Raw genomic sequence first — 23592 nt, forward strand, 5'->3', positions numbered from 1 at the left:
GTATATTTATTCACTTTCTGCTCTTTCTATTGCATGTATTCTCACCGTCCACAGGCTGTGACTCCTCCTGGGGGCGTGGCCTGACTGATTCCATGGCGAGCAGGCTTTCTTTCATTGTAGAACATGTTTCAAGAATCACCCGGACAAGCTTGACTTCCATCCAAATGTCATTTTCAATCTGATGTACTGGCTTGAGAACCTCGAGTGTCCAGATAATCCTGCAAATTAAATGTTTAAATCTAATCGTTAATGTATGGGGTGTTTTGCATGTTTGTGGCCCCGCCCGAGCCTCGTGGTAAATGTTACGAACAATAAATAACCAAACGTGTCTGAATAAACTGTTACAACCTCATGAATTTTTCAGGTTGGAAACTTGGCACGAGTCGTTCTTGAAGGAGCGAGTTTGAGTTTTAACGGTTTAATTATCCTCCATTCTGTCCTGGATCAATACTCTGCTTCCTTTTCCTGTTGGACCCACGGGAAAAAGCCCCAAAACACCCATTAGTGACGAGAGAGTGGAAGAGCTGAGTAAGAGGACTAAACCAGGACTAAACCAGGTCTAACCCAGGACTAAACTAGGACTAAACCAGGTCTAAACCAGGACTAAACCAGGTCTGAACCAGGACTAAACCAGGTCCGAACCAGGACTAAACCAGGACTAAACCAGGTCTAAACCAGAACTAAACCAGGACTAAACCTGGACTAAACCAGGTCTAAACCAGGTCTAAAACCAGGAATAAACCAAGTCTGAATAAGGTCTAAACCAGATCTGAACCAGGAATAACCAGGTCTAAACCAGGACTAAACTAGGACTAAACCAGGTGTAAACCAGGTCTAAACCAGGACTAAACCAGGACTAAACTAGGGCTGAACCAGGTCTAAACCAGGTCTAAAACCAGGACTGAACCAGGACTAAACCAGGTGAAAACCAGGACAATACCAGGTCTAAACCAGGTCTAAACCAGGACTAAACCAGGTCTAAACCAGGTCTAAACCAGGACTAAACCAGCAGGGTTCAGAGCCCACCACCACAGGCGATGAACTGGTCTCAATCCTGGTTCTGACCTCAGCGTTTGACACCATCGACCACAAAATTCTACGGCAGAGGTAATGTAGAATGTGATGTAGGTGTCAGAGGCCCCGCCCTCAACTGCTTTTCATCCTGTTTATCTGATAGGTATCATTTTCCATGGTACATGTGCGTAATATAGATAAAATCAGAAGAATCCGGCCTAAAAGCATTTCCCCCTGGAGAGACAAAGAGACCACGAGAATGGACTGTTTAGCAAGGTTTATTACGTGGGTTATTTGGCGCTCAGACCCCGGCGGAAGACGTTGCGATCATGGGCACTCCATGATCTATTTGTATTAGATGTGTCCCCCCGGAGCCTGGAGACTGGTGGTGGTAGATGTTAAGAGAAGGTAGAGGATGAGGGGAATGTAGAGGAGGAGCAGGGGAGGTGGTGGGTCGCAGTACGGTTTGAGCGGTCGAGCCATCTGACTGAGGGCTTAAATGCGACCGCCTGGTGCTGATTGGGAGCGGGGAGGAATCACTTGAGCGCGTTGATTGGGGATGAGGAGCAGGTGCGAGGGCCACGGTACAGACGCCCCCTGACCTTTCACCCTACTTCTTGGCCGGGAAAAACTGCATAACCTCTTTGGGATAAGCGCAGAAACCTGGGAGAGTCCATGGTGAAGTGAGGGATCTGACTCTCACAGACGGGCGCCGCTTGAGTGCGATGATGGCGCTGGGGAGAGGGGTCCTTCCATGGAGGCCTTGACGTAGATGGGTGGAGTTAGGTCTTCCAGGCTGAATTTACGCAGGCTTCATTTGTAACGTCTAGATTAGACTACTGTAACTCCTGCTCGCAGCGTGTCCTAAAAGCTCTATAAAAAGCTTTCAACTGGCTTTTCAACAAAATTCAGCAGCAACATTACTAACATGAACTAAAACAAGAGAGCACATTACGCCGATGCTGGAGTCTCTTCACTGGCTCCTGTCCAGTTTAGAATCAAATTTAAAATTCTACTCCTGACCCATCCCACCTCAGCGATGCTATAGAACCATATCATCCAAACAGAGCTCTTCACTCTCAAAATCCTGGCCTTCTGGTGGTCCCAAGAGTCTCTAAAAGCACAGTAGGAGGTGGAGCCTTCTGGTGGTCCCAAGAGTCTCTAAAAGTACAGTAGGAGGTAGAGCGTTTAGCTCCCAAGCTCCTGTGTTATGGAATCAGGTCCTGGCCCATGTTCAATATGCTGACACAGTCTCTTCATTTAAGACCAGGCTTAAAACGTTCCTCTTTGAAATGGCTTATGGTCAGGCCAGTTAGGAACAGGCAGCTTGAGCACTATCCTCTGATAAACACTACTTATTCTCCATCCATCCATCCATCTTCTGCCGCTTTATCCGGGGCCGGGTCGCGGGGGCAGCAGTCTGAGCAGGGACTCCCAGACTTCCTTCTCCCCAGACACTTCCTCTAACTCCTCCGGGGGGATCCCGAGGCGTTCCCAGGCCAGCCGAGAGACATAGTCTCTCCAGCGTGTCCTGGGTCTTCCCCGGGCCCTCTTCCCGGTGGGACATGCCTGAAACACCTCCCGAGGGAGGCGCCCAGGAGGCATCCGGAACAGATGCCCGAGCCACCTCAGCTGGCTCCTCTCGACGTGGAGGAGCAGCGGCTCTACTCCGAGCTCCCCCCGTGTGGCCGAGCTCCTCACCTTATCTCTAAGGGAGCGCCCAGCCACCCGGCGGAGGAAACTCATTTCGACCGCTTGTATCCGCGATCTTGTTCTTTCGGTCACTACCCAAAGCTCATGACCATAGGTGAGGTCAGAACGTAGACCGACCGGTAAATAGAGAGCTTTGCCTTTCGGCTCAGCTCCCTCTTTACCACAACGGTCCGATGCAGCGACTGCATCACTGCAGCCGCTGCACCGATCCGCCTGTCGATCTCACGCTCCATCCTTCCCTCACTCGTGAACAAGACCCCGAGATACTTGAACTCCTCCACTTGGGGCAAGGACACCCCACCCACCTGGAGAGGGCAAGCCACCTTTTTCCGGTCGAGAACCATGGCCTCGGATTTGGAGGTGCTGATTCTCATCCCAGCCGCTTCACACTCGGCTGCAAACCGTCCCAGTGCATGTTGCAGGTCCGGGTTTGATGGAGCCATCAGGACAACATCGTCTGCAAACAGCAGAGATGAGATCCTGTGGTCCCCAAACCGGACACCCTCCGACCCCTGACTGCGCCTAGAAATTCTGTCCATAAAAATTATGAACAGAACCGGTGACACAGGGCAGCCCTGGCGGAGTCCAACATGCTCTGGGAACAGGTCTGACTTACTGCCGGCAATGCGAACACAGCTCCTGCTCCGGTCATACAGGGACCGGACAGCCCTGAGCAAAGGGCCCCGGACCCCGTACTCCCGGAGCACCCCCCAAAGGACACCCCGAGGGACACGGTCAAAAGCCTTCTCCAGATCCACAAAGCACATGTGGACTGGTTGGGCAAACTCCCATGAACCCTCGAGCACCCGATGGAGGGTATAGAGCTGGTCCAGTGTTCCACGACCGGGACGAAAACCACTCTGCTCCTCCTGAATCCGAGGTTCGACTATCGGTCGGATTCTCCTCTCCAGTACCTTGGAATAGACCTTACCCGGGAGGCTGAGGAGTGTGATCCCTCTGTAGTTGGAACACACCCTCCGGTCCCCCTTCTTGAACAGAGGGACCACCACCCCGGTCTGCCAGTCCAGAGGCACGGTCCCCGAACGCCACGCGATGTTGCAGAGACGTGTCAACCAAGACAGTCCTACAACATCCAGATACTTTAGGTACTCAGGGCGGATCTCATCCACCCCCGGAGCCCTGCCACCGAGGAGTTTGCGGACAACCTCAGTGACTTCAGCTTGGGTGATGGATGAGCCAGCCTCCGAGTCCCCGGTCTCTACTTCCTCTTCAGAAGACGTGACTGAGGGATTAAGGAGATCCTCAAAGTATTCCTTCCACCGTCCGACGACATCCCCAGTCGAGGTCAGCAGGCCTCCACCCGCACCGTAAACGGTGTTTGTGAGACACAGCTTCCCCTTCCTGAGGCGCCGGACGGTTTGCCAGAATTTCTTTGGTGCTGGTAGGGTCTCCCAAGGCAAACAGGTCCTAGGTGACGGGTCAGACAAAGATCGGTTCAGAAGCCTCTTATGACTACTTATTCTATCAAACCATATTTTATATTTAATTTCACTTGTGTCTCTTCATTACCTTTTCTTCTTCTCCCACTTCCTGTCGGGAGTGGAACAGACACATCGAGGACCTGTGGACCCAGATGATCCTCTCCTTCTGAAGCTGTCTCTACTCCATATGAACAGTTCTTCATCTGCCTCAAAGAACTGGTTCTCCTCCTGAAGAACTGGTCCTGAAGAACTGGTTTTCCTCCTGAAGAACTGGTTCTCCTCCTGAAGAACTGGTTCTCCTCCTGAAGAACTGGTTCTCCTCTTGAAGAACTGGTTCTCCTCCTGAAGAACTGGTTCTCCTCTTGAAGTACTGGTTCTCCTCTTAAAGAACTGGTTCTCCTCCTGAGTGGCTCCATCTCCACTGTCTCCCTTGCGTCCGTCTGTGAGAGTCAGATCTCTCTGTGGAACTCCTCCAGGTTTATACTTATTCCAAAAGAGTTGTTTTTGTTGTTTTTCCTGCAGAAGGAGGGTCTAAGGACAGAGGACAACTGCTGTTGTGATTTTGGGCTTTACTAAATCTTTTTAATTGAATTGAATAAAGTCGACTCTGCTCTGGTTTTACATAATATTTAATGTTGTTTCAGAGACAGATCTTTGTGCCTCCAAAGATCTGGCTGAATAATCACATTACGGCTGTTCATTTCCTTGGGCTCGTGACCGCGACGGCCTCAAACCCGCGGCTCCACGGTGATCGCTCGTGTGACGTCTCTAAGTGGTCGCCGAGCATTTTGAATCATTTATAAGGCCATAACGAGCTAATGCTTTCCCCCCCGACGACCAGCGGTGTTCAAAAGTCTGGGGTTTGAGCCTTAATGTGGACGAGGACCAGGAACAGAGCAGGACCAGAGCAGGACCAGACCAGGACCAGAGCAGGACCAGACCAGGACCAGAGCAGGACCAGTGAGGACCAGGACCAGAGCAGGACCAGGACCAGGACCAGAGCAGGACCAGAGCACGACCAGTGAGGACCAGGACCAGGACCAGGACCAGACCAGGACCAGAGCAGGACCAGGACCAGAGCAGGACCAGAGCACAACCAGTGAGGACCAGGACCAGAGCAGGACCAGAGCAGGACCAGTGAGGACCAGGACCAGAGCAGGACCAGAGCAGGACCAGTGAGGACCAGGACCAGAGCAGGACCAGAGCAGGACCAGTGAGGACCAGGACCAGTGAGGACCAGTGAGGACCAGTGAGGACCGTTTTCCTGGACTATGTTCACCAGATGGTGTCTTTGGCTCCTAGTTGCAGGTGAGTTTTTCTTACTTTCCGTTGGATTTGAATGATCTAAAAACATCTCTGCAGAGTTTAAATTAAAGGTTTGTTCATTATAATTAACACCACGACCAAACGACAGTGAGATCCTGATCTTAAGTCTGTGACCAGCTTTCCAACGTTCTGAAGGATGAACTCGAGCTCACGTGGCAGAAACAAACGAAGTAATGATGGAATTGAAATGATTTCAAATGTGTGTTTAGTTCGACCTCTGACCTTATAAAGTGTAGTTAACCACGTTATAAATGTATTTTCTTCTGGATGTTTGAGTCAACTGTTTAGATGATAAACATAAATTAAATCCATAGTTGAAAATAATTAAATAAATACAATTATATAAATAAACAATACATTAAAAGTAAATAAGAATTATAAAATGGCAAGAAATAAATATACATATAAAAGCTTTAAAATTAAAAAGACCAAAGAAGTGTGTAAAAAGCCGGATAATAAAAGTGTGTCCTGCACTAGAACTACTGTGTACGTAGAGAAAAACATAATAGGTCTTAAATAAATAAAAAGACAGACCGACTGAATACATTCAAGCAAAATTAATATGAATATTCTTTTCCTGTAGAGTTAGACGTAAACATCAATGTGGTGCAGTATTTTTATCATTCATAAAAACTCAAATAAACCATTACATCTTCATTTTACACTTTAATATTTACTTTTCATTCACATTATGTATTTATACAGAGAAAAGCCAATGTTTTTCTTATGAGTTAAAACACAACAAACAAACACAAGAAACTAAAACACATAAAACAATCAATAACATTAATTGTTCCCAATTGAGTTTGTGTAAATTATAAATAACAGTGGTCCGAGGACAGAGCCTTGAGGAACTCCTTCATTAAGGTAAGAACATTCAGATTGAAAGCATCAGCAGCAACAGCTTCATATGCAACTTTAACCTGCAGTTTTAACCTACACGCGGCACGTTTTTCTGGCCGCTTTATTTGCGTGGCCGTCACAAATCTGTTCCGCAAACACGCCTTGCATCCGCGGCCGTGTTTACTCGCGAGTGCCGCATCCTGAACGGCGACATTTAGACGGTGTCGGAGCGGAGTCACAAAGAGCTTCACGCTTTCACTGTGGCTCTGTGGATTCGCTCTCGAGTCGTCAGTTTGGACACAATGCTTTGTCTTCGGTAGGTCGAGACGGTCGCGGCGTCGCTTCTCGTTGCCGTCTTTATCGCGGGTGAATCTCATAATTTTGTGTCATTTTGTGCAACGCGGTTCGACAGTCGTTTGCGGCTTTTTACACCACCGTGGAATCATTCTCTAATTCCCGCCTTTTCCCGTGTGTTCAGGAGGAGCCGGCGCGGCGAGAATCGTCTCCACGCGGCCTAAAGGGAACAGCCAACCGCCGAAGCCTCCCGCCGTGCCTCCCCCCGGGCCCTCGGGGGACCTACCATCGCTTGGGTTCGGTGTCGGAGGTGCTACAAAACAAACTCTTCATTTTAAGTTTAGCAGGAATAAGTTGTGAGTTAAGATGAGGTTAGTAAAAAGTTGAAAATGCACAGATCAGATATTTGGGTCAAAAAGAGACCGCAGCGCTTTCTCTGCATCTAAGTATTGAGTGTCTTATCTTCCGCGAAGAAGGAAGAGCGCCGTTAGCATGCTAATGTCTGTTAGCTTCGCCATGACGACAGATCTCGCTCTGGCCCCTGGTGGTCGTTAGGAACACGTTTAAAACTCGCGGTGAACGGCGAGGACGTCATAACGCACAATACAGCGAGTTTAAGTTATGTTGAACTCACGTCTAAGTTATGTTTAAGTTATATTGAACTCACGTTTAAGTTATGTTTAAGTAATGTTGAACTCACGTTTACGTTATGTTTGAGTTATGTTGAACTCACGTTTAAGTTATGTTGAACTGACGTTTAAGTTATGTTGAACTCACGTTTAAGTTATGTTGAACTCACATTTAAGTTATGTTCAAGTTATGTTGAACTCACGTTTAAGTTATGTTGAACTCACGTTTAAGTTATGTTGAACTCACTTTTAAGTTATGTTCAAGTTATGTTGAACTCACGTTTAAGTTATGTTGAACTCACGTTTAAGTTATGTTGAACTCACATTTAAGTTATGTTCAAGTTATGTTGAACTCACGTTTAAGTTATGTTGAACTCACGTTTAAGTTATGTTGAACTCACTTTTAAGTTATGTTCAAGTTATGTTGAACTCACGTTTAAGTTATGTTGAACTCAAGTTTAAGTTATGTTGAACTCACGTTTAAGTTATGTTGAACTCAAGTTTAAGTTATGTTTAAGTTATGTTGAACTCACGTTTAAGTTATGTTGAACTCAAGTTTAAGTAGTGTTTAAGTTATGTTGAACTCATGTTTAAGTTATGTTGAACTCAAGTTTAAGTTGTGTTTAAGTTATATTGAACTCATGTTTAAGTTATGTTGAACTCAAGTTTAAGTTATGTTGAACTCACGTTTAAGTTATGTTGAACTCAAGTTTAAGTTATGTTTAAGTTATGTTGAACTCACGTTTAAGTTATGTTGAACTCAAGTTTAAGTTATGTTGAACTCACGTTTAAGTTATGTTGAACTCAAGTTTAAGTTATGTTTAAGTTATGTTGAACTCACGTTTAAGTTATGTTGAACTCAAGTTTAAGTTGTGTTTAAGTTATGTTGAACTCATGTTTAAGTTATGTTGAACTCAAGTTTAAGTTGTGTTTAAGTTATATTGAACTCATGTTTAAGTTATGTTGAACTCATGTTTAAGTTATGTTGAACTCATGTTTAAGTTGTGTTCAACTCATGTTTAAGTTATGTTGAACTCATGTTTAAGTTGTGTTTAAGTTATGTTGAACTCATGTTTAAGTTATGTTGAACTCATGTTTAAGTTATGTTGAACTCATGTTTAAGTTGTGTTTAAGTTATGTTGAACTCATGTTTAAGTTATGTTGAACTCATGTTTAAGTTGTGTTTAAGTTATGTTGAACTCATGTTTAAGTTATGTTGAACTCACGTTTAAGTTATGTTGAACTCACTTTTAAGTTAATTTCAAGTTATGTTGAACTCACGTTTAAGTTATGTTGAACTCACGTTTAAGTTATGTTGAACTCACATTTAAGTTATGTTCAAGTTATGTTGAACTCACGTTTAAGTTATGTTGAACTCACTTTTAAGTTATGTTCAAGTTATGTTGAACTCACGTTTAAGTTATGTTGAACTCACGTTTAAGTTATGTTGAACTCACATTTAAGTTATGTTCAAGTTATGTTGAACTCACGTTTAAGTTATGTTGAACTCACGTTTAAGTTATGTTGAACTCACTTTTAAGTTATGTTCAAGTTATGTTGAACTCACGTTTAAGTTATGTTGAACTCAAGTTTAAGTTATGTTGAACTCACGTTTAAGTTATGTTGAACTCAAGTTTAAGTTATGTTTAAGTTATGTTGAACTCACGTTTAAGTTATGTTGAACTCAAGTTTAAGTTGTGTTTAAGTTATGTTGAACTCATGTTTAAGTTATGTTGAACTCAAGTTTAAGTTGTGTTTAAGTTATATTGAACTCATGTTTAAGTTATGTTGAACTCATGTTTAAGTTATGTTGAACTCATGTTTAAATTGTGTTTAAGTTATGTTGAACTCATGTTTAAGTTGTGTTTAAGTTATGTTGAACTCATGTTTAAGTTGTGTTCAACTCATGTTTAAGTTATGTTGAACTCATGTTTAAATTGTGTTTAAGTTATGTTGAACTCATGTTTAAATTGTGTTTAAGTTATGTTGAACTCATGTTTAAGTTATGTTGAACTCATGTTTAAGTTATGTTGAACTCATGTTTAAGTTGTGTTCAACTCATGTTTAAGTTATGTTGAACTCATGTTTAAGTTGTGTTTAAGTTATGTTGAACTCATGTTTAAGTTATGTTGAACTCATGTTTAAGTTATGTTGAACTCATGTTTAAGTTGTGTTTAAGTTATGTTGAACTCATGTTTAAGTTATGTTGAACTCATGTTTAAGTTGTGTTTAAGTTATGTTGAACTCATGTTTAAGTTATGTTGAACTCATGTTTAAGTTATGTTGAACTCACGTTTACGTTATGTTTAAGTTATGTTGAACTCACGTTTAAGTTATGTTGAACTCATGTTTAAGTTACATTGAACTGACGTTTAAGTTATGTTGAACTCACGTTTAAGTTATGTTGAACTCACTTTTAAGTTATGTTGAACTCATGTTTAAGTTATGTTGAACTCATGTTTAAGTTATGTTGAACTCATGTTTAAGTTATGTTGAACTCACGTTTAAGTTATGTTGAACTCATGTTTAAGTTATGTTGAAGTCATGTTTAAGTTATGTTGAACTCACATTTAAGTTATGTTGAACTCACGTTTAAGTTATGTTGAACTCACGTTTAAGTTATGTTTAAGTTATGTTGAACTCAAGTTTAAGTTGTGTTTAAGTTATGTTGAACTCATGTTTAAGTTATGTTGAACTCATGTTTAAGTTATGTTGAACTCATGTTTAAGTTATGTTGAAGTCATGTTTAAGTTATGTTGAACTCACATTTAAGTTATGTTGAACTCATGTTTAAGTTATGTTTAAGTTATGTTGAACTCATGTTTAAGTTGTGTTTAAGTTATGTTGAACTCATGTTTAAGTTATGTTGAACTCATGTTTAAGTTGTGTTTAAGTTATGTTGAACTCATGTTTAAGTTATGTTGAACTCATGTTTAAGTTATGTTGAACTCATGTTTAAGTTATGTTTAAGTTATGTTGAACTCACGTTTAAGTTATGTTGAACTCACTTTTAAGTTATGTTGAACTCACGTTTAAGTTACGTTTAAGTTATGTTGAACTCACATTTAAGTTATGTTGAACTCACTTTTAAGTTATGTTGAACTCATGTTTAAGTTATGTTGAACTCATGTTTAAGTTATGTTGAACTCACGTTTAAGTTATGTTGAACTCATGTTTAAGTTATGTTGAACTCATGTTTAAGTTATGTTGAACTCACATTTAAGTTATGTTTAAGTTATGTTGAACTCACGTTTAAGTTATGTTGAACTCACGTTTAAGTTATGTTTAAGTTATGTTGAACTCACGTTTAAGTTATGTTGAACTCATGTTTAAGTTATGTTGAACTCATGTTTAAGTTATGTTGAACTCATGTTTAAGTTGTGTTTAAGTTATGTTGAACTCATGTTTAAGTTATGTTGAACTCATGTTTAAGTTATGTTGAACTCATGTTTAAGTTATGTTGAACTCATGTTTAAGTTGTGTTTAAGTTATGTTGAACTCATGTTTAAGTTATGTTGAACTCAAGTTTAAGTTGTGTTGAACTCATGTTTAAGTTGTGTTTAAGTTATGTTGAACTCATGTTTAAGTTGTGTTTAAGTTATGTTGAACTCATGTTTAAGTTGTGTTTAAGTTATGTTGAACTCATGTTTAAGTTATGTTGAACTCGTGTTTAAGTTATGTTGAACTCATGTTTAAGTTATGTTGAACTCATGTTTAAGTTATGTTGAACTCATGTTTAAGTTGTGTTTAAGTTATGTTGAACTCATGTTTAAGTTATGTTGAACTCATGTTTAAGTTGTGTTTAAGTTATGTTGAACTCATGTTTAAGTTATGTTGAACTCATGTTTAAGTTATGTTGAACTCATGTTTAAGTTGTGTTTAAGTTATGTTGAACTCATGTTTAAGTTATGTTGAACTCATGTTTAAGTTATGTTGAACTCATGACGTCTGAACACTTTACGACTGTTTTGTTTTATTTTGCATTTTTATCATAATGGTCAGGACTTCAGTGGCTCCGAAACGTTCAGTGGCCCCGAAACGTTTAGTGGCCCCGAAACGTTCAGTAGCCCCGAAATGTTCAGTGGCCCCGAAACGTTCAGTGGCCCCGAAACGTTGAGCGGACTGGAACCAGGTTTTTTCAGAATCAGAGCTATAGCAGGCGTAGCGCAGGCAACAGGTCTAACGTACGCCCTTCTCACTGCGTAGACTTGAACTTCACAGGGGCCGGAGTAGCGGACCCGTTTCGCCCCTGGGACCCCTGCTCTTACGAGGCCCTGGCCATGAACCTCATGCTGAAGACGCCCGAGAAGTTCCAGATGTTCAGGCCCGTGAAGAACCACTCGGAGCCGCTCCTGGTCTACCTGGAGATGGTGATCTACTCCATCCTGGACGTGGTGAGCTCAGGTCCTTGTGTGCAGAGGGACCGGTAGCCACTAGGGGGCCCCGGCAGCTACTAGGGGGCCCCAAAGGGTGGATGTAGATTATATTACAGACAAATGATACTAAGAGTACTATTGAAATATGTGTCAGTACTTTTAAAGCAATAAAACACATTCATGCAAATTACTAAGGGAATAAATGAATAAACGAATAAATACATCAATAAAAAAAAGAAATAGATAAATAGATAAATAAAATAAATAAAATAAATAAAATAAATAAAATAAATAAAATAAATAAAATAAATAAAATAAATAAAATAAATAAAATAAATAAAATAAAATCAAGGAGTTGGAGGAAGTGTCTGGGGAGGGGGAAGTCTGGGAGTCCCTGTTCCCCCACGGCACGGCCCCGGATAAGCGGAAGTGTGTTTATTTGGTTCTGTTACTCTAAGCAAGTGATGATTAAATTAAATTAAATTATTACTGCAATCAAAAACCTTTTAGTAACATTCGATTATTGTTAGTAACCATAGTAACGTTGTTAGTAATCATAGTAACATTTCAATATCCAGACAAAAACTTTACAATCCATGGAACGTGGTTTTTTGGGAAGTTGAGCGTGGGTTCTCTCCCCCTCCTCACACATGTCAACTGCCCCCAGTGAATGAATGTGAGAGTGAATGTTGACCGTGTGTCTCCGTCTCTATGGCAACCCTGCGACGAGCCCCTGTCCAGGGTGAACCCCGCCTAAGGCCCAAAGTCCCCGGTACAGGCTCCAGTCATGGAGGGAGAGGACGTCTTGTTGATGCCTGTATTAAATGTGCTTTACAGAAAGAAACCGACCAAACGTGTGTCACCTGCATCTGGACCTTTATGGTAAGACGCCACATAGTTTACATCTGGACCTTTATGGTAAGACGCCACATAGTTTACATCTGGACCTTTATGGTAAGACGCCACATAGTTTACATCTGGACCTTTATGGTAAGACGCCACATAGTTTACATCTGGACCTTTATGGTAAGACGCCACATAGTTTACATCTGGACCTTTATGGTAAGACGCCACATAGTTTACATCTGGACCTTTATGGTAAGACGCCACATAGTTTACATCTGGACCTTTATGGTAAGACGCCACATAGTTTACATCTGGACCTTTATGGTAAGACGCCACATAGTTTACATCTGGACCTTTATGGTAAGACGCCACATAGTTTACATCTGGACCTTTATGGTAAGACGCCACATAGTTTACATCTGGACCTTTATGGTAAGACGCCACATAGTTTACATTTGGACCTTTATGGTAAGACGCCACATAGTTTACATCTGGACCTTTATGGTAAGACGCCACATAGTTTACATCTGGACCTTTATGGTAAGACGCCACATAGTTTACATCTGGACCTTTATGGTAAGACGCCACATAGTTTACATTTGGACCTTTATGGTAAGACGCCACATAGTTTACATTTGGACCTTTATGGTAAGACGCCACATAGTTTACATCTGGACCTTTATGGTAAGACGCCACATAGTTTACATCTGGACCTTTATGGTAAGACGCCACATAGTTTACATCTGGACCTTTATGGTAAGACGCCACATAGTTTACATCTGGACCTTTATGGTAAGACGCCACATAGTTTACATCTGGACCTTTATGGTAAGACGCCACATAGTTTACATCTGGACCTTTATGGTAAGACGCCACATAGTTTACATTTGGACCTTTATGGTAAGACGCCACATAGTTTACATCTGGACCTTTATGGTAAGACGCCACATAGTTTACATCTGGACCTTTATGGTAAGACGCCACATAGTTTACATCTGGACCTTTATGGTAAGACGCCACATAGTTTACATTTGGACCTTTATGGTAAGACGCCACATAGTTTACATTTGGACCTTTATGGTAAGACGCCACATAGTTTACATCTGGACCTTTATGGTAAGACGCCACATAGTTTACATCTGGACCTTTATGGTAAGACGCCACATAGTTTACATCTGGACCTTTATGGTAAGACGCCACATAGTTTACATCTGGACCTTTATGGTAAGACGCCACATAGTTTACATCTGGACCTTTATGGTAAGACGCCACATAGTTTACATCTGGACCTTTATGGTAAGACGCCACATAGTTTACATCTGGACCTTTATGGTAAGACGCCACATAGTTTACATCTGGACCTTTATGGTAAGACGCCACATAGTTTACATCTGGACCTTTATGGTAAGACGCCACATAGTTTACATCTGGACCTTTATGGTAAGACGCCACATAGTTTACATCTGGACCTTTATGGTAAGACGCCACATAGTTTACATCTGGACCTTTATGGTAAGACGCCACATAGTTTACATCTGGACCTTTATGGTAAGATGCCACATAGTTTACATTTGGACCTTTATGGTAAGACGCCACATAGTTTACATTTGGACCTTTATGGTAAGACGCCACATAGTTTACATTTGGACCTTTATGGTAAGACGCCACATAGTTTACATTTGGACCTTTATGGTAAAGGGTAAATTTTGGGTAAATTAATAAGTTTTGTTCCATGTAAAAGTTGAATTTACCTTTGTTTCTGTACTTTACTTTTCCTTTGAGTAACGTCTCTTACTTGAGTAAAAGTGTTCGTCTTCTGTGAGCAAAACTTTCAGAAATTATTTGCATGAATTAATCAGGGTTTGTTTGTTTGTTTGATCATTTGTTTGTTTGTTTGTTTGTCCAGAGCTGGACAAACGAGAACATCATATGGAGCCCTGTGGATTACTGTGGACTCAACAAGATCACTGTTCCCTCTGACACACTGTGGAAACCAGACATCATCATAGAGGAGGTGTAGGTTCAACCAGGACTAAACCAGGACTAAACCAGGACTAAACCAGGACTAAACCAGGTCCTAACCAGGACTAAACCAGGACTAAACCAGGACTAAACCAGGACTGAACCAGGTCTTAACTAGGTCTTAACCAGGACTAAACCAGGACAAAACCAGGACTAAACCAGGACTGAACCAGGTCTTAACCAGGACGAAACCAGGTCTGAACCAGGACTAAACCAGGTCTGAACCACATCTAAACCTGGACTAAACCTGGACTAAACCAGGTCTGAACCAGGACTAGACCAGGTCTAAACCAGGTCTAAACCAGGTCTGAAGCAGGTCAGAACCAGGTCTAAACCAGGTCTGAACCAGGTCAGAACCAAGACAAGACAAGGTCTAAACCAGGTCTAAACCAGGACTAAACCAGGTCTGAACCAAGACTAAATCAGGTCTAAACCCGGCCTCTTGTCCTCAGCACAGAGAATGACCCCTTCACCGTGGCCCCGTACCTCTCTGTTTACTCCGACGGCCTCGTGGAGCTTCTGTCGGACCAAGTGGTCACCAGCTCCTGTAAGATGCACGTTTACAAGTTCCCCTTCGACACCCAGAGCTGCACCCTGACCTTCAGGTCCTCCATCTACTCAGGTGTGTTTGCACCCTGACCTTCAGGTCCTCCATCTACTCAGGTGTGTTTGCACCCTGACCTTCAGGTCCTCCATCTACTCAGGTGTGTTTGCACCCTGACCTTCAGGTCCTCCATGACCTTCAGGTCCTCCATCTACTCAGGTGTGTTTGTACCCTGACCTTCAGGTCCTCCATCTACTCAGGTGTGTTTGCACCCTGACCTTCAGGTCCTCCATCTACTCAGGTGTGTTTGCACCCTGACCTTCAGGTCCTCCATGACCTTCAGGTCCTCCATCTACTCAGGTGTGTTTGCACCCTGACCTTCAGGTCCTCCATGACCTTCAGGTCCTCCATCTACTCAGGAGTGTTTGCTTGACAGCTTCTAGATCAGGAGTGGGCAATTATTTTCCTCCGAGGGTCATTTTCGAATCCAGGCAAGTAGCGGAGGGCCGGCCTGCGATTAATGGTGTGGGGGAAAAAAAATCTAAAAAATTCAATATAAAAAAATATATAACTTTTCTGTCAAATATAGGCTATTGAATCTATTATTGAATTCATTTCACTTCATATTTATTAAGGATACAAGTGCAGATAGACTAAGGGCAAAAAATAAATATTCCATGGCACGTTTGGCTTGCCGGATTATAAAGACAAATGGGCCACATGTGGCCCGCGGGCCGTAGCTTGCCCACCCCTGTTCTAAGGCCTTCTTAAGCCTTAGAAGCTGTTGAGTGGATTAAACAAAATGTAATCATAACCTGGGCTAAAATGGGGCTGAAGAAGGACTCAACCAGGACCAGCGGAGGAAGAAGTACTCCATTCTGTTACTTAAGTAAAAGCACAGATACAAGAGCAAAACATGAAAGTAAAAGTACGTTTAAAATGTAAGTAAAAGTCATTTGACCAGACTTTTGATAAGGAATTGTCCTTATTTTTCAGTCACTCAATATTTCAATGTTTCAATGATTCTTTGTTTTATGTATATTTTTTGTTTGCTCCAAGACTTGAACTCAAAAACCTTCAGGCAGAATGTCACTCGTGCTAAAATATACCGAACAGAAAATGTGGATTAGAAAGTTAAGATGCCTAAATGCAGTGAATTAAAAGAATTCACATTAAGTATTCATTGTACAAATGTACTGAAAGAAACTTTGGTAAACATTTGTACTTGTTACTTTCCACCACTGACCAGGACGACCTGACAGCAGCAGGGGCTAAACCAGGTCTAAACTCCAGTTGTTCATTTAGTTTGCACCATTTTCAGAAAACAAAACACATGAAAACGAGTCCAAACTGCATTATCACTGATGACATGAGCGAAAGCAACAGGAAGAAGACCTCTAAACCCTTCTGTCCTATCTCAGTGGAGGAGCTGTCCATCGCGGCGGTGCTGGACTCGGAGAAGGTCTCGGCCTGGACTCGGGAGAAGATGAAGACTCAGTACGAGTGGGTCTTCATCGACATGAGCGTCGACAGCGGCAACGTCAGCAGATTTGAGAGGAACCAGGACGTCATCATTTTCACGGTGAGTTCAGCTCGTCAGGTAATGGAACAACCAAACACCAGCAACCGGCCGATCGGACCAGCAACCGGCCGATCAGAGCAGCAACTCGGACCAGCAACCGGCCGATCGGACCAGCAACCGGCCGATCGGACAAAACCACCGTCTGGTCCCACGCTCGTGTCTGCACCACCAGGAGGCGAAAACTTTCACACAAAATGGAAAATATGGATTTGCGTGAGCTGAAGTGATCTCTAGAGTCCAGGCCACCTATAATACTAATGATACTACTACTACTAATACTACTAATAATACTATTACTATTAATAATACAAATGCTACTACTAATAATAATATTACACACTTACACACTATAATTATTCACCTTGAGTTAATAAGAACTTCCTGTTTCAATCGTATCCTGAAACGCACGTGATTCTTCTTTCAGTTTAGTAGTTCAGAGGCTCCTCCCACATGCCCCGCCCCTCTCTCTCTCTCCTCATATAAACATCTCAGATGCCCCGCCCCTCTCTCTCCTCAGATAAACATCTCAGATGCCCCGCCCCTCTCTCTCCTCAGATAAACATCTCAGATGCCCCGCCCCTCTCTCTCCTCAGATAAACATGTCAGATGCCCCGCCCCTCTCTCTCTCTCCTCAGATAAACATGTCAGATGCCCCGCCCCTCTCTCTCTCTCCTCATATTAACATCTCAGATGCCCCGCCCCTCTCTCTCTCTCCTCATATAAACATCTCAGATGCCCCGCCCCTCTCTCTCCTCAGATAAACATCTCAGATGCCCCGCCCCTCTCTCTCCTCAGATAAACATCTCAGATGCCCCGCCCCTCTCTCTCCTCAGATAAACATGTCAGATGCCCCGCCCCTCTCTCTCTCTCCTCAGATAAACATGTCAGATGCCCCGCCCCTCTCTCTCTCTCCTCATATTAACATGTCAGATGCCCCGCCCCTCTCTCTTTCTCCTCAGATAAACATGTCAGATGCCCCGCCCCTCTCTCTCTCCTCAGATAAACATGTCAGATGCCCCGCCCCTCTCTCTCTCTCCTCATATTAACATGTCAGATGCCCCGCCATTCTCTCTCTCTCCTCAGATAAACATGTCAGATGCCCCGCCCCTCTCGCTCTCTCCTCATATTAACATGTCAGATGCCCCGCCCCTCTCTCTCTCTCCTCAGATAAACATGTCAGATGCCCCGCCCCTCTCTCTCTCTCCTCATATTAACATGTCAGATGCCCCGCCCCTCTCCCTCTCTCCTCATATAAACATGTCAGATGCCCCGCCCCTCTCTCTCTCTCCTCATATAAACATGTCAGATGCCCCGCCTCTCTCTCTCTCTCCTCATATTAACATGTCAGATGCCCCGCCCCTCTCCCTCTCTCCTCAGATAAACATGTCAGATGCCCCGCCTCTCTCTCTCTCTCCTCAGATAAACATGTCAGATGCCCCGCCCCTCTCTCTCCTCAGATAAACATGTCAGATGCCCCGCCCCTCTCTCTCTCTCCTCATATTAACATGTCAGATGCCCCGCCCCTCTCTCTCTTTCCTCTGATAAACATGTCAGATGCCCCGCCCCTCTCTCTCTTTCCTCAGATAAACATGTCAGATGCCCCGCCCCTCTCTCTCTCTCCTCAGATAAACATGTCAGATGCCCCGCCCCTCTCTCTCTCTCCTCAGATAAACATGTCAGATGCCCCGCCCCTCTCTCTCTCCTCATATTAACATGTCAGATGCCCCGCCCCTCTCTCTCTCTCCTCAGATAAACATGTCAGATGCCCCGCCCCTCTCCCTCTCTCCTCATATAAACATGTCAGATGCCCCGCCTCTCTCTCTCTCTCCTCATATTAACATGTCAGATGCCCCGCCCCTCTCTCTCTCTCCTCAGATAAACATGTCAGATGCCCCGCCCCTCTCTCTCTCTCCTCAGATAAACATGTCAGAAGCCCCGCCCCTCTCTCTCTCCTCAGATAAACATGTCAGATGCCCCGCCCCTCTCTCTCTCTCCTCATATTAACATGTCAGATGCCCCGCCCCTCTCTCTCTCTCTCCTCAGATAAACATGTCAGATGCCCCGCCCCTCTCTCTCTCTCCTCATATTAACATGTCAGATGCCCCGCCCCTCTCCCTCTCTCCTCATATACACATGTCAGATGCCCCGCCTCTCTCTCTCTCTCCTCATATTAACATGTCAGATGCCCCGCCCCTCTCTCTCTCTCCTCAGATAAACATGTCAGATGCCCCGCCCTCTCTCTCTCTCCTCAGATAAACATGTCAGATGCCCCGCCCCTCTCTCTCTCTCCTCATATTAACATGTCAGATGCCCCGCCCCTCTCTCTTTCTCCTCAGATAAACATGTCAGATGCCCCGCCCCTCTCTCTCTCTCCTCAGATAAACATGTCAGATGCCCCGCCCCTCTCTCTCTCCTCAGATAAACATGTCAGATGCCCCGCCCCTCTCTCTCTCTCCTCAGATAAACATGTCAGATGCCCCGCCCCTCTCTCTCTCCTCATATTAACATGTCAGATGCCCCGCCCTTCTCTCTCTCTCCTCAGATAAACATGTCAGATGCCCCGCCCCTCTCGCTCTCTCCTCATATTAACATAGATGCCCCGCCCCTCTCTCTCTCTCCTCAGATAAACATGTCAGATGCCCCGCCCCTCTCTCTCTCTCCTCATATTAACATGTCAGATGCCCCGCCCCTCTCCCTCTCTCCTCATATAAACATGTCAGATGCCCCGCCCCTCTCTCTCTCTCCTCATATAAACATGTCAGATGCCCCGCCTCTCTCTCTCTCTCCTCATATTAACATGTCAGATGCCCCGCCCCTCTCTCTCTCTCCTCAGATAAACATGTCAGATGCCCCGCCCCTCTCTCTTTCTCCTCAGATAAACATGTCAGATGCCCCGCCTCTCTCTCTCTCTCCTCATAGTAACATGTCAGATGCCCCGCCCCTCTCTCTCTCTCCTCATATTAACATGTCAGATGCCCCGCCCCTCTCCCTCTCTCCTCATATAAACATGTCAGATGCCCCGCCTCTCTCTCTCTCTCCTCATATTAACATGTCAGATGCCCCGCCCCTCTCTCTCTCCTCATATTAACATGTCAGATGCCCCGCCCCTCTCTCTCTCTCCTCAGATAAACATGTCAGATGCCCCGCCCCTCTCTCTCTCTCCTCATATTAACATGTCAGATGCCCCGCCCCTCTCCCTCTCTCCTCATATAAACATGTCAGATGCCCCGCCTCTCTCTCTCTCTCCTCATATTAACATGTCAGATGCCCCGCCCCTCTCTCTCTCTCCTCAGAAAAACATGTCAGATGCCCCGCCCCTCTCTCTCTCTCCTCATATAAACATGTCAGATGCCCCGCCTCTCTCTCTCTCTCCTCATATTAACATGTCAGATGCCCCGCCCCTCTCCCTCTCTCCTCATATTAACATGTCAGATGCCCCGCCCCTCTCTCCTCATATCAACATCTCAGATGCCCCGCCCCTCTCTCTCTCCTCATATTAACATGTCAGATGCCCCGCCCCTCTCTCCTCATATCAACATCTCAGATGCCCCGCCCCTCTCTCTCTCCTCATATTAACATGTCAGATGCCCCACCCCTCTCTCTCTCTCCTCAAATAAACATGTCATATCAACATCTCAGATGCCCCGCCCCTCTCTCTTTCTCCTCAGATAAACATGTCAGATGCCCCGCCCCTCTCTCTCTCTCCTCAGATAAACATGTCAGATGCCCCGCCCCTCTCTCTCTCTCCTCAGATAAACATGCGGCGTCGCTCGGTGCTGTACATCGTGAACTTCATCTTTCCCGTAATATTCTTCCTGTTCCTGGACTTTGCGTCGTTCCTCATGTCGGACACGGGCGGGGAGAAGCTCGGGTTCAAGATCACGGTGCTGCTCGCCGTCACCGTGATGCAGCTGCTTCTCAACGAGATCCTGCCCTCGTCCTCCGACCGCATCCCGCTCATCGGTAAAGACCTCAGCTTCCCGCTCTCGGGCGAGTCCATTATGTGGGGTCGTGTCCATTAGCTCAGCTCATTCCTGACAGACACGTGACCTGTGCCGCCGGCGGCCATCTTGATTCTGGTCGCTGATGAAACCAAATGTAAACTTTACCTTTAAGTCATTAAAGTCTTTGCTGTCAGTGAGCAGTGAGTTGTAGTAAGTTATGTGGAAAATGCTTAACAATTAATTTGCATAAAGGTCAAACATACTAGACTCATCTGAACATCGTAATTGGCTGAAACGTTCCCTGTGTGGTAATTGTACTGCACTAAATATGAAAACAGTTTTTATGTGATTTAGAGCTTTTAGGGTTTACTTTGATGATGGACGGCCCGTGTAAAGTCGTGAAAAAGCCTCGCAAAAGCAGCGCAAAAGGCATTTAAATGCTGCTCAAAAGCCTCTCAAAAGAACTTCATACGCCGCTCGAAAGCTACGCAAAAGCTCAAAAGCCATTCAAAATCCATGAACCAGACAACACGGTTTCCACATTGACATTGTAATAGGGTGTCTTTAGAGCCCCGAGCACTAGAGAGCTCAGAGCTTTACAGAGTCCAGAGATTTACAGAGTCCAGAGCTTTACAGAGTCCAGAGCTTTAGAGAGTCCAGATCTTTAGAGAGTCCAGAGCTCTACAAAGTCCAGAGCTTTACAGAGTCCAGAGCTTTACAGAGTCCAGAGCTTTAGAGAGTCCAGAGCTTTACATAGTCCAGAGCTTTACAGAGTCCAGAGCTTTAGAGAGCTTAGAGTTCTAGAGCCTGTTAGAGTCATGTGGATGTGTTCCACTCCTGAATGTTCTGCTCTCGCTGCTCTCGCCGCAGCCGTCTACTGCGTTGGGATCTTCTCTCTGATGCTCCTCAGTCTTCTGGAGAGCATCCTGATAGTTCATCTCATCAACAAAGACAACGATGAAAAGGAAACGTCGGGAAAACAAGGTAAATGTGTTTATGTTTGTAGGTTCACAATTAAAATGTTAGAAACATGATTTTTGTCAGGGTTCTTCTTAGTCCTAATTTAGCTTTGGTGTCGTGTGTTATAAATATACTATTTTCATTCAAGCAAAATGAGCTATTTCAGCTTTTAATCATGTTATAAAACTGTTCCCTGATCAGGAACTCACCTGGAGGAGTGTGATTATTACAAATGTTTCATTAACCCTGTTTACGTCTTCTCTTTTCACGCTTCACAAATCACTCCCAGATTCTTGCGTCACAGGTAAAAGTCCCGACTCGTTCTGTGTTCACGACGACCGCTCTTTCCCCACAGCGGTCACGTTGCCTCAGGGCTTTATTATCTATTTTCACTCTTCTCACTGTCAGAAAACACCAAAACACCTCGTTTGTGACGCGAACCAACGTTATTAGACATGATTTGAAGTTACAACATGTGAAATACTAACAATCCCAAGGCGAACAAACACATTTTTAAAAGCAGATATCAATGAACATGTCAAAAATAACTGATATCAAATATTCACTTACGCATTAAGTCAAGTGATGCTAATGTTGTGTTCTTTTGCTCCCTCTTTCAGGTGTGAAGGACAAATACTCAAACAAAAGTGATGAAGCTCTCTGCAACAACAAGGTAAATGTTGAGTTTTGAACGATTTATAATTTAGTTTAGAGTTTTGTTGCATTCACACGTTGAGTCCGCGTCCCACCGAGCTCAGAACACTCAGTAGTAGCGCAAGTAGTTCCGGCAGCAGTTCATCACATTATATATCCCTACGCTGCGTAAACAAAGCGGTAGCCGGGACTAGCTTCAACCGCAACAGAGATAACGGACCGCAAACGGATCTGTGGGTATGAGCCGACTGCAAACCAGAACGTGAGTGTCTTCTGTGCTAAGGATTAAACATCTTATCGGCCTGAAAACGGTGCAACGCAAAAGTTCTATGGCGTAACGCAACAGTTTTACGGTGTAACGCTGTTCTACGGAGTAACACAACAGTCTGCGGTGTAACTGTGTGGCAGAAATCAAACCAGTCAAACGCTAATGAGGTAATGAGGTTGTTCTTATCGAGCTGTCGCGAGCACAGGTCACGTTTCAGTTATAACTCCTCCCCTTTGGGCGGGACCAATCAGAGCTCAGGACAGTATCATCCCCATCAGATTGAAAATGACTCTGTGCCCTCTGGCCGTTCCGCAGAGCTCGCTGGGGGAGGACACGGTGGCGGCGGAACTGCGGGACCTGAAAGAATCGCTGGCCCTCATTTTGAGTCGAGGAAAAGACGAAGAGAAGCCGGGCGGATACTGGGCCGAGAAAGCGAAAGCCATAAACCGATATTTCTTTATCTTTTACATCATTTCTGCTTTTATATTTCTGGTCTTTCTGTTCTTCGTCTGGATTTATTAAACACAGGGGATATTTTGAGGTCTTAACGTGGGTCTAAACCAGGTCTAAAACCAGGACTAAACCAGGACAAAACCAGGTCTAAACCAGGATTAAACCAGGTCTAAACCAAGAGGACTATATCAAAATCTGCTCCAACTAGCTCCAAATCACGAATAAATCTGAATAATCAGGAGCAATCCAGGTCTAAGACTAAACTATATGATGAAGTCATGAGGTTCTGTTTTCTTAAATTATATGAATGCATGTTTTTTAAATGTTTTATTAAACATTCAATCACGTAAAAAATATTAATTTAATATTAATACAATATGTAAAATCCAGTGTTTTAGTATTCAGTATGAAGGTTATTTTGTGTTTTTATAACAAATTTTTAAAAAGTTTGACGTCGTTTTTTTTTTTTACATCGACTTAAAAAAAAATTTACATTGATTTTTTTTTTTTTACATCAAAGTAAAAAATATTGACAACGAATTAAAAAAAAATGTTTAAATTTTTTTACATCAAATTAAAAAAGATGTCATCGTATTTATATACAATTAATATTTTTACTTGATTCGATATAAAAAAAATATATATAAAAATAAAAACACTAAATAACCCTCATAATTCAGAC

The 23592-nt window shown here is 43.7% G+C and overlaps 1 protein-coding gene across 1 annotated transcript; it reads left to right on the forward strand.

The window, feature by feature from the left end:
- The first annotated feature begins 5440 nt into the window (after positions 1-5440).
- On the forward strand, positions 5441-23308 carry LOC140369424 (5-hydroxytryptamine receptor 3A-like). The gene is made up of 12 exons (XM_072456774.1): positions 5441-5477; positions 6817-6942; positions 11468-11655; positions 12475-12519; positions 14390-14499; positions 14958-15127; positions 16471-16631; positions 20384-20594; positions 21446-21559; positions 21825-21839; positions 22156-22208; positions 22773-23308. The coding sequence occupies exons 1-12, from the start codon at positions 5441-5443 to the stop codon at positions 22977-22979; spliced, it is 1437 nt and encodes a 478-aa protein (XP_072312875.1). The 3' UTR covers positions 22980-23308.
- The last annotated feature ends 284 nt before the right edge of the window (positions 23309-23592 follow it).

This window comes from Eucyclogobius newberryi, unplaced genomic scaffold (assembly GCF_026437365.1).
Source record: "Eucyclogobius newberryi isolate DKJ021-1_F unplaced genomic scaffold, fEucNew1.0.hap1 SCAF_20, whole genome shotgun sequence".
In the NCBI taxonomy this organism is placed as follows: Eukaryota; Metazoa; Chordata; class Actinopteri; order Gobiiformes; family Gobiidae; genus Eucyclogobius; species Eucyclogobius newberryi.